Raw genomic sequence first — 14,276 nt, 5'->3', positions numbered from 1 at the left:
CAGCATCTGCTCAGGGAGCCTCCTCCCTCCTCTCCCAGGATTCACTGCCAGCTCCTGTCCTTTCCGAGAGAAGGAGGCAGTGGTGTTGAGAGCCCGCGCTGAAGCAAAGCCCATCTGGAGCAGAATCTCAGCAATTCCTCAAGTGGAAATGGTAGCCGGGGAGAGGGGGCTGGTGGACTGGCTGATGACTCCCCAGTCCCAAAGTTACACTTCACTGAGGGTGGAGGAGGGAAATCAATGGCTTTAGAGGAAACCCTTTAGGAATGAATGTACGATCAGCCTAGTGACTCCTGATTGGATCTGTGTGATCCGTTCACCCAAATGCCACCTGACCCACGTGCCATCATCTTCGGGGCAGAGGGGCTAGGATGTCAGTGACCCACAGGGCTCAGGGAGACAGAAGGCACTCCTGGGTTGTGCAGGCATCTGGTTTCCTTCCTGTGGGACCTCGGCAGTCTGGCCCGGTCTGAAGAGACTCACCTGCAGGACGATGGGCAGCTGTTCCGGTGGGTTCCGGTTCTCCACGCCCATGGTGAGCCACACCTGGAAAGCGGTCAGCTGCTCGGCGAAGAACGGGCTGTGCTGCAGGGCAAACAGAGAAGGTGCTCGTTAGGGCCACGTTCCCAGACGGCCTGGTCTTGCCCACCCCTGCCACCTGCCGACCACCCAAACCTTCACAAAGGGACCACCCTGCAGGGCTGTGAGGATGCCAGGCATCTGAGAAGCAGGCGCTCTGGGCATGTCACAGAGGGAGAGTCTGGGGGGTGTGCAAAGGGACCAGAGACGGGCAGGAGAAGGGAGCAGCTGAGGATGACTCCAAGGTTTGGCCAGGGCTCCGAGCTGCGGCTGCAAGAGGAGTGTGCTGGGAACCAGCCGTGGACACGTGGTGCTCACGACAGTGGCTGGACAAGGGAGTGAAGACACCGGGGGCAGAGGACCCCATGAGCGTGTGGATCAGCAGGCGAGTCTGGCTGGGGACACGCTTGGGAGTCACGGTATGTGAACCTTTTTTAAGTTAAGTGAGAAAGGAAAGGGACCCAGGATGGAGCCTCTGCTATGGAGACCAACGAGATGAGATGGGGCCACAGAGGGGCCGGTGGGAGCCCAGCCATGGAGGGAAAGCAGAGCTCAAAGGTCTGGACGCCAGGGAGCAACGTCCAGGGCAGAGCCACAAACCAGCCGTGGGCCAGGCGAGATGGGGAGGAGAGCTGACTGGGCCCTGGATCAGCAGCGAGAACGCTCTGGAGTTGGGCAAAAGCGTAGCCGGAGTGGGTTTGAGACAGGGGTGAATTCGGTTTTGGGTGCAAAGGGGAAGAAGAGAGGCAGGTAGTGGCTGGAGAGGGACATGGGGTCAGGAAATGCTTTCTGTAGATGTGGAGTAATGGGCACAGGACGCCCGTGAGAAAGGCCCAGCTGGGGGCACGGAGGGTGGGGAGAGGCTGCTGGAGAGCTTCCTCGGGCTGGCTGGGGGACAGGACTGGATGCACAGGCTGGGCTGGCAGAGCAGGGCCACTCCCCAGGGGAACCAGGCAGGGGGCAAAGCCAGGGGGCCCAGATGCAGAGAAGTTGGGGGAAGGCGGGAGGGCCCGGCAGAGGCGTTCGCGCGACTGCTGCTTGTTTCCTCAGCGAAATGGGAAACGAGGGTGCTCTCTGGAGTGAGAGTGGGAGAAGCGGTTGCAGCTGGACAGGGAAGGCATGCAGGTGAGGGAGACCAAAAAAATGCGTGGGGTCAGAATGTCAGGCAGCAGCAGGGCCCCACGAGGGGGTGACATGAGTTCTCTGTGGGCCACGCCGGCTGGGCCTGGGCTCCCGGTTAGCCCAGCCATGTGCGTGCAGGCACAGAGTGGAGGGGGATTCGCTTGGGTGCCGTGGAGCAGGCGGGCAGCAGGGCTGCTGGGCCCGCGGCTGGAGAGTGTGAAGGCCGCAGGGGAGGCTGCCGTCGGAAGGTCTGGGAACTGAGCGGCCAGGCAGGAGCAGTCCGGCCTGATTCCCTCCACGGAGAGTCACTTCCACTTAACACACAGCTCTGCCTTCCCCGAGCCCCAGACACAAAGAATTAAAAAAACAAAAACAAAAACAAAAAACCAACCCAACCACCAGCCTCTCTCTCCCATCTACTATCCTCTCTTCCCTGTTTGTTTGATTTTGCTCAGGGGGAAGGTGGGTGGCTGCAGTTGGAGGTGCGTGTCCCGGTGAGAGGAGTCGGGAGGAACCCTCCCTCCGCTCATCTGGCCAGGGCCGGCTGTGCCCCTGGGTTCCAGTGAATGTGGACACACGCGGACAGGCGAACGCCAGGAGCAGGGCAGGTGCCTCCGTGAGCCTAAGTCCAGGAGTGCTTTCAGCAGCCTCCACAGAGGAGCCTGGCGGGCAGAGTCCCCTGGCCCCACCTCAGAAGTCAGCTGAGAACACTCACTACGTAGGAATCTGTGCTCCTGTGCAGCCAGCTTACAGAAACTTAATCACAATTGGAGGGCAACCTGTGGAGTTGGCATGAAGCCCCCAAAGTGATTTTCCTGTTTTCAAGTGCGAATTATTCATAAATCGGTTAAAAAAAGTCTCATTAAGTACCCCCTCCTCCACATCCCGTGAGAACGTCGTTCTCCTGAGTTAGAGAAGGCTTGAGTCTGTGAATGGAAGTCAGGTAATTCAGATAATTACACCTCTTCTTTCTTTCTTTCGCATTAGCTTTGCCTGATGGATTTTCACATCTTCCTCACTGCTGGAGTCACCACTCCAGGCAGAAAGAGAAAAATTCCTGACTCTTCACCTCAAACTGACAAGAAAGGAAAAGCACACCTTTGCCCAGCAGGTGCACAGTGAGGCCCGTGCAGCTCCCTAAAGCCAAGGGGAGGCTGACAAAGTAGAGCCACCGCCCGCGGAAAAGTGGCCAGCACTTTATATGATGTTCTGGAAAACATGTCGAGAGCGGCCCGTGTCTCTACCCACGATTCACAGGGCTGATGTTTTGGGCCAAATATTGAGATTTCCTCTACCCCATGAAGAGCTCCTGAGCTGGCCCCTGTGTGCAGGGGAGCGGAGCCATTCAGCGGGACGGAGAGCTCACAGGTCCTGTTGGGCTGAGTGTCTGGGTTGCCTGGCCACAACCGCACACCTGGCTCTCCCAGGACGATTCTGATGCCAGGAGTTTTGCTCTGTTGTCAGCCTGTGTGCCAGGCAGTTTGGCATATTCTAAAAACAGGGGCAGCAGACTGAAAATGGGAAGGCCAGCTGAGAGGCTGAGAGCCTCTGAGTCGCACCTGAGTGGAACCCGCCCAGCTGGACTTCTGCTACCATCAACCTGAGCATACCTGCCACCTTTCTCACCATCCAGACATTCTGAGACGGCTGCTCTCCGTCCTGACAGTGGCACAATACATTTGCCACTTACAATGAGCTTGCTGCTTAAAGAGGGTAAAAGTTCACTGCCAAGGGGACATTCTGCCCCTCTGTACGGCTCTGTAGGGACATTCTATCCCCCTGTACGGCTGCTCGGTTTGCAGAAGGGTTCCCTTTAATACCCCCAAGAAAATCAATTAGCCCAAGCTTTCTACTGCAGGGGAATCATTCTGGCTTCTCCTCCTATCCCAGTAAACCATTTTTTTTTTTGAGACAGACTCTCACTCTGTTGCCCAGGCTGGTGTGCAGTGGCACGATCTTGGCTCACTGCAACCTCTACCCCTGGGTTCAAGCAATTCTCCTGCCTCAGCCTCTGAAAAACCTCAATCTTGATAGGGCTCTACATCACTGTTAATAGAGAAAAATCAGAAAGTGAAATTTTAAACGATACCATTTACAACTACGTTGAGGGAGGAGAAGGCTCCATATTATAGAGGTGGTGACTTCTCCCAAATCAATCTGTAGATTAATTGTAATCTCAATGAAAATCCAGCAGGTTCTTTGCAAAAATTAACATACTGATTGTAAAATTCACATGGAAATGCAAAGGACCAAAAGTAACTGAGGTAACCTCGGGAAAAAAACGAAGTTGTGGGACTTAGTCTACCAGCTTAGAAACTGTCGTGTAGAGCCTGTCATTACAACTGCGTGGTCCTGGTGCAAGGAACGAGAGAGCAAAGGACAAACGAGGGAACAGAGGCAGCCATGTGGACACGGTCCTTGGTGCAAATGAGGGAACAGAGGCAGCCACGCGGACACAGTCCTCAGTGCAAAGGAGGGAACAGAGGCAGCCACGTGGACACAGTCCTTGGTGCAAATGAGGGAACAGAGGCAGCCACGTGGACACGGTCCTTAGTGCAAACCCCACCAGTAAGCCAAGCATTCACGGGGGACGTGAACTGTGAGCAGATGCAGGTCCAGATGTGAAGGGAAACACACAGGCTGCTAGCTCAAAGAGCATAGCGTCTGCTCAGAATGCTCATCGCAGAGGAAATAAAGGTTTCATAAAACAGGATACCAAAAGCCCAAACCATAAAGGACAAAAATTTGACTAATTAGATTTTGTTAAAATAAGGACATTCTGTTCATCAAGAAAAAACTTTAAAAAGTGAAACTCCACAGAGCAAGAAAGTTATTTGTGATAGGTGACAAATGACTTGTATTTAGAATAGACACAGAACCACTACGGATCAGTAATAGATAACACACAAGAAAAATGGTCAAAAGTCAAACAATTTACAAAAGAAGATACTCCAATGGCCAATAAAAATATGAAACAATGCTCTATTAACCATCAGGGAAATACACGATTAGCTCTTAAGGAAATACCTTTCCATACTGAACCATAATAGCCAAATAAATAAATAAATAGCAGCTAGAACTCTCGAATGCTGCAGGCAGGAGTGTAAACTGACTCAGCCACTTTTCAGAGCGCTCTGGCAGCATCTGTTGAAGCTGAATATGGGCAAACCCTGGGACCCTGAAGGGTCACTCCGAGAAATGTGCAGGAGGGAGCAACCTCTGAACGGGAGGACAGCCAGGAAGGGGAGGCCTTGGCCTCAGGCACAAAATTGGCGCTAGCAGGTGGGGTACCAAAAAAAAAAATCAGTCATCAAGACAAATGATATTTCAGTGCAATATTTACAAAGATACAAATTAATGCAAAAATCCATACTGAACAAGATATCAACATTTCAAAGGGAGGACCAATATCACAGAATTCCCTTTTGTCTCAGGCTCTGATGTGACACAGTCTGGCTCTAGCCAGCAGTGTTAGTGAGGACTGAAAATGCCCAGGGGCCCTAGAAGGGACACATGAATGTTGGGACACCCAATGGCGTCCACCTCGCAGTGAGTGTGAGCTGTGGCGTGTGAGCTGCAGTGCCGTGTGAGCTGTGGTGCAGTAAGAGTGAGCTTCAGTGTCGCTGAGTGTGAGCTGTGGTGTCATGTGAGCTGCGGTGAGCTGTGGCGTAGTGAGTGTGAGCTGCAGTGCCATGTGAACTGCAGTGCAGCGTGAGCTGTGGTGCCATGAGAGTGAGCTGCGGTGCCATGAGAGCGAGCTGCAGTGCAGTGAGTGTGAGCTGTGGTGCCGTGAGAGTGAGCAGCAGTGCAGTGAGAGTGAGCCGTGGTGCCACAGTGCCGTGAGAGTGAGCTGCAGTGCCATGAGTGTAAGCTGCGGTGCCGTGTGAGCTGCAATGCAGTGAGAGTGAGCTGCGGTGCACTGTCAGCTGCGATGTGGTGCAGTGTCAGCTGCGATGCGGTGAGTGTGAGCTGTGCTGTGTGAGCTGTGGTGCTGTGTGAACTGCAGTGCAGTGAAAGTGAGCTGCAGTGCAGTATGAGCTGTGGTGCAGTGTGAGTTGCAGTGCAGTGAGAGTGAGCTGTGGTGCAGTGAGAGTGAGCTGTGGTGCCGTGAGAGTGAGCTGTAGAATAGTGAGAGTGAGCTGTGGTTCCGTGTAAGCTGCGGTGCGGTGAGAGTGAGCTGCGGTGTGGTGAGAGTGAGTTGCGGTGCGATGAGTGTGAGCTGTGGTGCGGTGAGAGTGAGCTGCAGTGCAGTATAAGCTGCAGCGCGGTGAGTGTGACTGCAGTGTGGTGTGAGCTGCAGTGTGGTGAGCGTGACCTGCGGTGCAGTGTGAGTTGCAGTGCGGTATGAGCTGTAGTGTGGTGTGAGCTGCAGTGCGGTGAGAGTGAGGTGTAGTGCGGTATGAGCTGTGGTGCGGTGTGAGCTGTGGTGCAGTGAGAGTGAGCTGTGGTGCAGTGAGTGTGAGCTGTGGTGCAGTGAGTGTGAGCTGCAGTGCGGTATGAGCTGTGGTGTGGTATGAGCTGCGGTGTGGTGAGAGTAAGCTGCAGTGCGGTATGAGCTGTGGTGCGGTGTGAGCGGTGCGGTGAGAGTGAGCTGCAGTGTGGTGTGAGCTGCAGTGCGGTGAGAGTGAGCTGCGGTGCAGTGAGTGTGAGCTGCAGTGCGGTATGAGGTGTGGTGTGGTGTGAGCTGCAGTGAGAGTGAGCTGCAGTGCGGTATGAGGTGTGGTGCAGTGTAAGCTGCAGTGCAGTAAGAGCGAGCTGCAGTGCGGTATGAGTTGTGGTGCAGTGTGAGCTGCAGTGCAGTATGAGTTGTGGTGCAGTGTGAGCTGCAGTGCGGTGAGAGTGAGCTGTGGGGCGGTGAGTGTGAGCTTACTCAAACAATGCTGAGTGACAGCGGGCAGGCACAGAGACTACACCCTGTGTGACTCCATGCATCCGAGCACAAAACGGGGCAGGAAAGTGGCCACTGCTGGGGAAGGGAGGAGCTAAGAGGGGCGCCGAGGGGGCTCACGGGCGCTGCTTGATTTGGGTGTGATTCCACGAGTATGCTCAGCTTAAAACTTCACCAAGCTGTACATGTATGATGTATACACTTTTCTATGTGTAAGTTATACCTCCAATAAGATAAAAACAAAAAGAACCTAGTGTGTGGTCCACGTCAGTTATCCCCGGCTTGTCCTGACACCCCAACATGGTGAAATCATTCCCAAATGCAGAATATTGATTCTCGTAGTTTAGCACAGATAGAGTAAAATCCTTGAAAAGATACTTGGCAAAGATACCTGGCACAGAAATCTAAGTATCTATTTAGAAAGAGCACACACGCAAATAGAAACTGCATTATTTTATAGAAAAGCAGATTGTCCTGATCTCTTAGAAGTACTGAGTGAAGTCAGCTCGGAGTACAGAAAGGCCAGTTTCCCGAAGGTTTCCAAATATCTGTTTGCGGCAACAGGCCCATAGCTCTTCGGAAGAGCGCAGGCTCTCCGGGGCCACTCTGGCAGGCGGAGGGCGGGCAGGCGGCGTCTGTGAAGGTTTGCCACTCTGCAGGAGACCCTGTCATTGCCCCCAAGGTTTGTGGTCCAGCAGGGAGGGCGGGAAGGCCTTTGTCGAGAAGCCCAATGTTGATGCCAAGCACATGGGGGGAGCTGGCTTCGGCCTCATGGTTTAAAATGCGGGGCGGTCTGCAATGCCCTTGAAAATGCATGAATACAAAGATGGGGCAGAAGTAAGTGGTGGGCATGGGGTGCTCACTGTAAATTTCTTCCAGCTTTGCTGTAGGTTTGAAAATTTGCACAATCAAATGTTGCCAAAACATCAAGCAATAAGGGGAGGGTAACAGAAGATTATAAAAGAGAAGAAAGCTCTCTTAAAAGGCCGTTTTCTCAGTCATCCCATCCGTGGGGGCATGTCAAAACCATCTGAAGTTAAAACACCCCACACAGGCATACCACACACACTTCATGCACACCCACACACGCGTGCACACGCACGCACGCACCCCCAGGCTCCTGACTGCGTGTGTTAGAAGCTTCCCCGATGGCTGTGATATGCACTAAAAGTTAAAAGTCTGGGCAGTGGATGGAACCCTTCCTGACCATCGGTGCCTGTGCCCTGGGCTGGAGGGTGACACTCTCGCATCAGTGACAGCCGGCTCCGGGGCAGTGGCCTGCACATGAATTCCCAAGGGCCCTGTGCTGGGCTCTGTCCAAAGCACTTTTCCTACATTAACTCACTCTGTCTTCCCAGCGCCCCTGGGGTTGGATACCACCGTAATCCCTCCCTTAAATGAGGAGACCGTGACACAGGAGGCGACCAAACTTGCCCTCGGTGGCACAGCTAGGCTCTGTGGCTCTGAGGCCTGATGCGGTGGTGTCTCAGGCACAGCCCCAGTGAGAGGCGGGGGTGCTGGTCCCCTCCGGCTTCTGCCCAGGCTGCTGTCCCCCGATCCCCGGCCTCCCCACGTCTACCGCACCTACTGATTCCTCCCTTGCATTCTGCGTGGATGTGAGAGGCTCCTCTATCCTCACAGGTTTCTGGAGGGCAAGGCCTCTGTCTTATTTATCTATTTTCAGACTCGACGCCTCACATAAGGCAAAAGCTCATTAAGAAACCATGAGGGGGTCCAAGGGAGCTGCTGCGAAGGCCCGGGGCCACCCTCACTCGCGGGTGCTGTGACTAAACCAAGATTCCGCCCTAGGGTAGCTCGGCTCTCCAGCGCCCGTGCAGTGTGGCTGGGGGCAGAATGCCCCTCCAGGGCTCAGCACCAGACCCTCTGTGGGGCACTGTCCCACAGGGCTGAGTCAGAGGACTGGGGGAGATCCACAATGCGTCTGTGGCGAAAGGGCTAGAAAGTGTAACATGATCACCACTCACAGGGAGTGAGTCTGCATGAAGAAAAGCGGATCTGTAATAGCAAAATTTAGATAGGATTGTTTTAAAAGTTCATTCTTTCAAAGTCTAACTTTAAACCCTGGTTGACTCGATGTTTTAAACTCTGGCAACTACATTTTTTCCAGGCAGGTAAACAAAATCTCTGACACCTGAGAGTCCTGGGCGCCACCCCGAGTCTGGGGGCTTTGAAGTCCAGGTGCCCAGAGAAGCGGCTACCGCCGCAGATGCACAGCACACCCTTGGAGGGACTCACCCGAAACGCAGTGCCTTCCTCGATGATCGTCGGCAGCTGAGACAGACAGATGTCAACAGCCAGGTCCCAGGCTTGCCTGCGGAGAGAACAAAGGAACACCCACTGAGCATTGTGGACGGGCTTCCACACGAGGCCACTTCACGGGGCACAGGAGGAGCCGGCTGAGCGTGGGCAGCAAGGGTCTGGGCAGAGGCCATGGCAGCTGGCGGGCGGCATGTTTACCGTCTCACTGCTGTTCAGCTTTGGGCTGCAGAAGACGTCCGAGGGGAGGCCAGGGGAGAGCGCAGGCGGGAACGCTGGTGCTGCCAGCATTCTCACCATTTTGTTTGTCACATTTTTTTCTCTTTAAAACAAAATGAGAAAAACGCCTGGGAAAAAGACACGAATGCTTCCCATTTTCTGCTGTGGCTTCTGACTGTGACTTGAACCCAAGTAGCAGCAGCCCATGTGTTCCAAGCAGCTGCGGTCCCTGCACAGGCTCTGATGGGGCAGTGTCCTGGAGGGATGTGGGAGAGACACCGGGGCCAGGCCAAAATGCCCCATCAGGAGGGGTCAGCGTGCAGTCAGGGAAAGCGGTCCTGGCAGTCAGGGCTGAGCTCTGTGCTATGATGGTGCCGTCGGGCCCACCCCCGTTCCTTCCCTGCCTCCCCTCCACTGCTCCCTGGTGTGGACGGCCACCTGCTCAGTCAGTCCCTGCCGCCTCCCCGTGGGTCTCACCAGGCACCCTGCAGTCTGGGGTCTCCTCCCATGCATACAGCTGCTCCCCGCAAGCCACAATGACTCCACAGACCACCCAGGTGATGTGCTTCCCCTGTCGAGACCCCTTGTCATAGTAACCGACCACACTGTCCCTCTTGAGTTCTCCCTCTTGGACATTACAAGGCTTTCTCCTCGGGCCTCCCTCCCGTCACTGTGAACACAAGACAGCCTCCTCCCTGGGCTCCCGACCCCATCCTTCAGGGCCGTGCCGCCGCAGCTTCCACAGCCCTCTCCTTGCCTGCTCTCATCCTTGCTCAGGGCGCCCACTGCCACCTGCTCACTGACACCCCCAGACACTATTTAAAACAGCCTCGCACCTCTCTCCAGAGCTCCACACCCCGATTCCATCGTAGGACTGGCCAGCAGTTTGAATTGGACCTAACACCTCCAGGCCAATTCCTGGGATTCCCAGGTGTAGGCAACAGCCTTGCGGGGCACCCCCAGCCACCATCACCGTCGCCACCTTCCTAATGTGGCCTTGCCAGAGTCTCAGTGTTGTCCTAACAGCCCCCTCCCAATGGGCCCCTCTGCCAGCACCTCCGTCCAGGCCAGCTGCCCTGTGAGCGTTCTCGGAGGCTCTAACACGGCACCCCTAAGCCCTTCTGTGGCTCTGGCCTTCTCGTGGTACCCCAGGCTTGGCACACCCCAGCACCTCCGCCATCTCCGGCCCTGTGGCGGAGGGACAGCAGCTGCCTCTGACTGACCCCTGCTTTGTGTCAGCTGCTCTACAAGGACACTGTGGGGCAGACATGATCATGAGACTGTTTCATCCCAGAGAGACAGAGCCCTGTGCCTGAGGCCACAGAGCCACATGCTGAATTACAGACATCCCGCAGGTGCCCTGGCATCCAGCCGTACCCAACTTCTTTCCCAGTGCCAGGCACATAGCCGGCTTTCAATAAGCATTGGCTAAACGAGTGGGGGCGAGCAGGAAGGCGCTCTCTGTGCATGAGCAGACCTGTGTGAGTTTCGAAAAGGAGAGAGGGAAGAAAAGAAGGTCTGACCGTGAGCCACGAGCCTGGCCTCTGCTCCCAGCTCTGCTGCCCACTAGCTCCGGCCCAGGGAGCGGCTGACCTGCCTGCCTCCCTGCCTTGTCCAGAGGATGAGGGCCTGGCCAGGGAGCCCATGTGGGAGGCCGCCTGGTGAAATTCAGCGTGTGGCTCTGGGGCCTTGGGCACGTGGCTTTGTCTCTTTAGGATCCGTGTCACCATCTGTGAAATGGACTCATGATCATGTCTCCCTCACGGGGTCCTTGTAGAGCGGCTGACACAAAGCAGGGGTCAGCGAGAGGCAGCTGCTGTCCCCCCCCCACAACATCCAACATGAACTCTAAACTGGAAGTGAATAATCATCTCACTCTCGGCACGGCCACAGAGCACAGTCTTGATTTCCACGGATACAGGTTGAATATCTCTTTTCTAAAATGCCTGGGACCGGAAGTGTTTTGGATTTCCGATATTTTCAGGTTTTGGAATATCTGCAGGTTTTGGAATACTTGCATATACATAATGAGATCTCATGGGGATGGGACCCAAGTCGAAGAGCAAACTCCATTTATGTTTCATATACCTCTTACACACACAGCCTGAGGCGAATTTTACACAATTTTGTGCATGAAATAAAGTGCGCCCGTGAGGTCGGGAGGGGAACTGTCCACCTGTGGCAGCATGGTGGCCCTCACAGAGTTTTGGATTTTGAATCATTTTGGATTTTTGAATTAGGGATGCTCAACCTTCATGGTAGGGATGGAGGAAGGACAGCAACCCCTTCAGCCCTACTCCCCCTTTCTGCTAGAAATACGTTCCTTGTGGAAACCCAGTGACAGTCAGTATCATGGATTCTGCTTCTAGCACTGTGCTCTCTTCTCCTGGGTAATTTTCTAAGAGACTTGAGGACTCTGTGTTATTTTTTAGGCTAATGACACTCCGTGCTGCTGTGTCAAAGGGCATATTTTCTCAATGTCTTAGTAAAGGACCAAAATGAGAATGAAAAATGTTAAAATCAGAAAAAAAGTAAAAATTTAAGATGCACAAAGGGACTAAAGAACAATTTTTCACTTTCAAATACATGAAATATATTTCAATTTTCCCAAGACTGGCCCTCTTTGCACAAACATGCCCTTCTCCTGCCAATAGAGTTAAGAGGCAATCAGGAGATAATCAAAAGCGCCTCAAAGTACGTGCAATAAATAGCTCCCACACGCCCCGTAAATCCCCAGCTGCAGGCAAATGGCATTCAGCAGCACCAAGGGAGACTTACTCCCTCAGTAAAAGCAGCAAAGCCAATTATTGCAATTAAACTCTATAAAGATGCCTTGAATTTAATCAAATAAAAAGTTTCTGCTTCAGGAGTTAGAAGAAAGTATGTACAAGTTAGGGGAGGTGGAAGCGAGAGAAGGGCAGAGAGGGTGTCTGGGCTGTGGCCCGACAAGACCAGCGTGGCGCCCAGTGTGGCCTCGGTCAGTGCTGGGTGGGGCACCTTTGGAACTGTGCCTCCCGAAAGCCTATTTGCACGCTCTCCAAGGCCTTTGCTTGGCGCTGAAGGCCTGAACTGCACTGGAGACATGGCTCAGCACACTGGACAGGATAGCGCCCAGTGAAGCTGTGTCAGAACCACGGGTGACAATCTCTCTCGGACTCGTGACCCATGTCGCTGCAGTGGGACGCTGTGCTCCTAAAAGGCTGACAGCCCACCTGGATCCAGCCCGGGGGTGGGAGGCGGGGACTGACCCAGCTCCACATTTCACAGACCAGAAAAGCAGCCCCAGATGGTTCTGGTTTCACTGATGCAGAGGCTCAGGAGGCTGCAGGGATGAGACAAAGCCCAGGAGGAAGGGCTGTGGCTCGGCGCCTGGACGATGCTAGGAGGCTGCTCAGGGACGTCCGGCTACCCAGGGCTACGGACTCGAGGCAGAGCTGTCTACATGAGATGAGGAAAAGAACTTTGTTCAAGTACTAATGAGAAGAAAGGATGTAAAAGAATACCTACAAACTGCTGAAAGACAAATGCTGGAACCCGATTATTAGCACACAGTGAAGTGGCCCTGAACCTCAAGCTACGGCTCAGCCTGGGTCCAAAGGACAGCCCCACTCAGAGCAAGGCAGGGAAGACGAGGTACTGGGAGGAGCTCAGCCTGGCACCGCCTGCTGAGCAAGCCAGGGGCCCTCTCAGGGCCGTGGGCGGTTTACTTATTTATTTAACCAAATTAAAGGGCCAGATTAGATGACCATAGGGCTCCCATTAAATTCTAAAATTGCACGACAACCTTTTTTTTTTTTTTTTTTTTTTTTTGAGATGGAGTCTTGCTCTGTCACCCACGCTGGAGTGCAGTGGTGCGATCTTGGCTCACTGCAACCTCCGCCTCCGGGTTCAAGCGATTCTCCTGCCTTGGTCTCCTGAGTAGCTGGGATTACAGGAATGCGCCACTCGCCCGGCTTTTGCATTTTTAGTAGACACGGGGTTTCATCATGTTAGTCACGCTGGTCTCCAACTCCTGATCTCAGGTGATCTGCCTGCAGTGGCTTCCCGAAGTGCTGGGATTATAGGCGTGAGCCACCGCCCCTGCCTGCACCACGACCTTTTAAACAGCAGAACAATGGTATTCTCTAATGAGCATTTATCTGTTGATTAAAACTGGCTACATTTTCTAGGATAAAATCAACACAAACTTGCAGCTCTAATTTGGGATTCCCAACTAAAGGCAAGTGGGAAAGTGGGTCCTGTGTACACGAGAGACCATGGTGGTGGGCTTCGGGAGTGGCCAGCCCTGCGAGGTTTGGCAGCACACGACAGCAGAAGGTGGGAGGGGACCGGGAAGGTGTCTGGATTAGCACTTCCCACAGCCTGCGATCACGCCGCCTGGAGACGCAGGGCTGGAGGGCTGGAGTGCAGATCTGAGGGGAGGCTGTGATTAGCTGTGACCAGCTCATCTGCATCGTGGGCTCCTCCCCGCCGGCAGCTGGGGGCAGAGGGACTTTCTAAGCCGTTGGCTGCTCTGATGAGTCACTCGCCTGGAAAACATGTCATCCAGGCAAGAGCTGGGTTTTCAGGAAACAGCCCTGAGATGGCGGGCGCCCAGGAGGTGGGCTGGAGGAAAGCCGTCCAAGTCCGCACAGCCTCCATCTGCACTTATCAGTCAGAGAGCGGCGCCCGCCCCGGGAACAGAAAGCACAGGTTATTACCGCGGAGAAACGCAAGGTTTCAGGACCCCTGAAATTGAAAGTGAAGGAGAATGACTCCCCGATGACTTTGCATCAAAAATTAAACAGGAAGCCGGCTCTGAGTAGTCATCACTGCTGCCGCGGCCTGAAGCGAAGTGTAAATGCAGATTACTTTGTGTTTTAACCTCAATTTCTGTTAGGCTTTGTTCCCTTTTTCCTCTTGCTAAAAATTCAACCTCTCCATCACCACCCAAGGAATATAATAGCTAGACCGTAAATTATTTATTCCACATGCTCTTTTCTGCTACCTTTCCTGTGTGCTCCCTGGGGATGTATACACTTTGGTCTATTGATGAGGGGAGGAAAGAGCTCTGGGCATTGTGTTCGTAGCAGACAGCCGTGCAGAGCCCCCTGTGATGCTCCTATGGCGAGGAGCCCACCTCCGCAGCGGCTCAGTCCTCAGCTGCAGTTGGCAAAATCTAGTAACAGAGGTGAGCCCGATTCCGTTTCTGAGC

The 14,276-nt window shown here is 54.0% G+C and overlaps 1 protein-coding gene across 2 annotated transcripts in view; it reads right to left on the bottom strand.

Moving 5' to 3' along the window:
• RPTOR (regulatory associated protein of MTOR complex 1) overlaps positions 1 to 14,276 on the bottom strand; it is a 411,638-nt gene that overhangs the window by 113,089 nt on the left and 284,273 nt on the right. For both annotated transcript variants that reach the window (XM_008013198.3, XM_073005477.1), the window contains exons 10-11: positions 8,843 to 8,918; positions 481 to 582 (exon numbers count right to left, since the gene is read on the bottom strand). In XM_008013198.3, coding sequence (XP_008011389.1) covers positions 481 to 582; positions 8,843 to 8,918 — 178 coding nt within the window. The remainder of the gene's footprint in view (positions 1 to 480; positions 583 to 8,842; positions 8,919 to 14,276) is intronic.

The sequence above is a fragment of the Chlorocebus sabaeus genome, chromosome 16 (assembly GCF_047675955.1).
Source record: "Chlorocebus sabaeus isolate Y175 chromosome 16, mChlSab1.0.hap1, whole genome shotgun sequence".
Lineage (NCBI taxonomy): Eukaryota > Metazoa > Chordata > Mammalia > Primates > Cercopithecidae > Chlorocebus > Chlorocebus sabaeus.
This window is presented reverse-complemented; position numbering and strand designations above follow the sequence as displayed.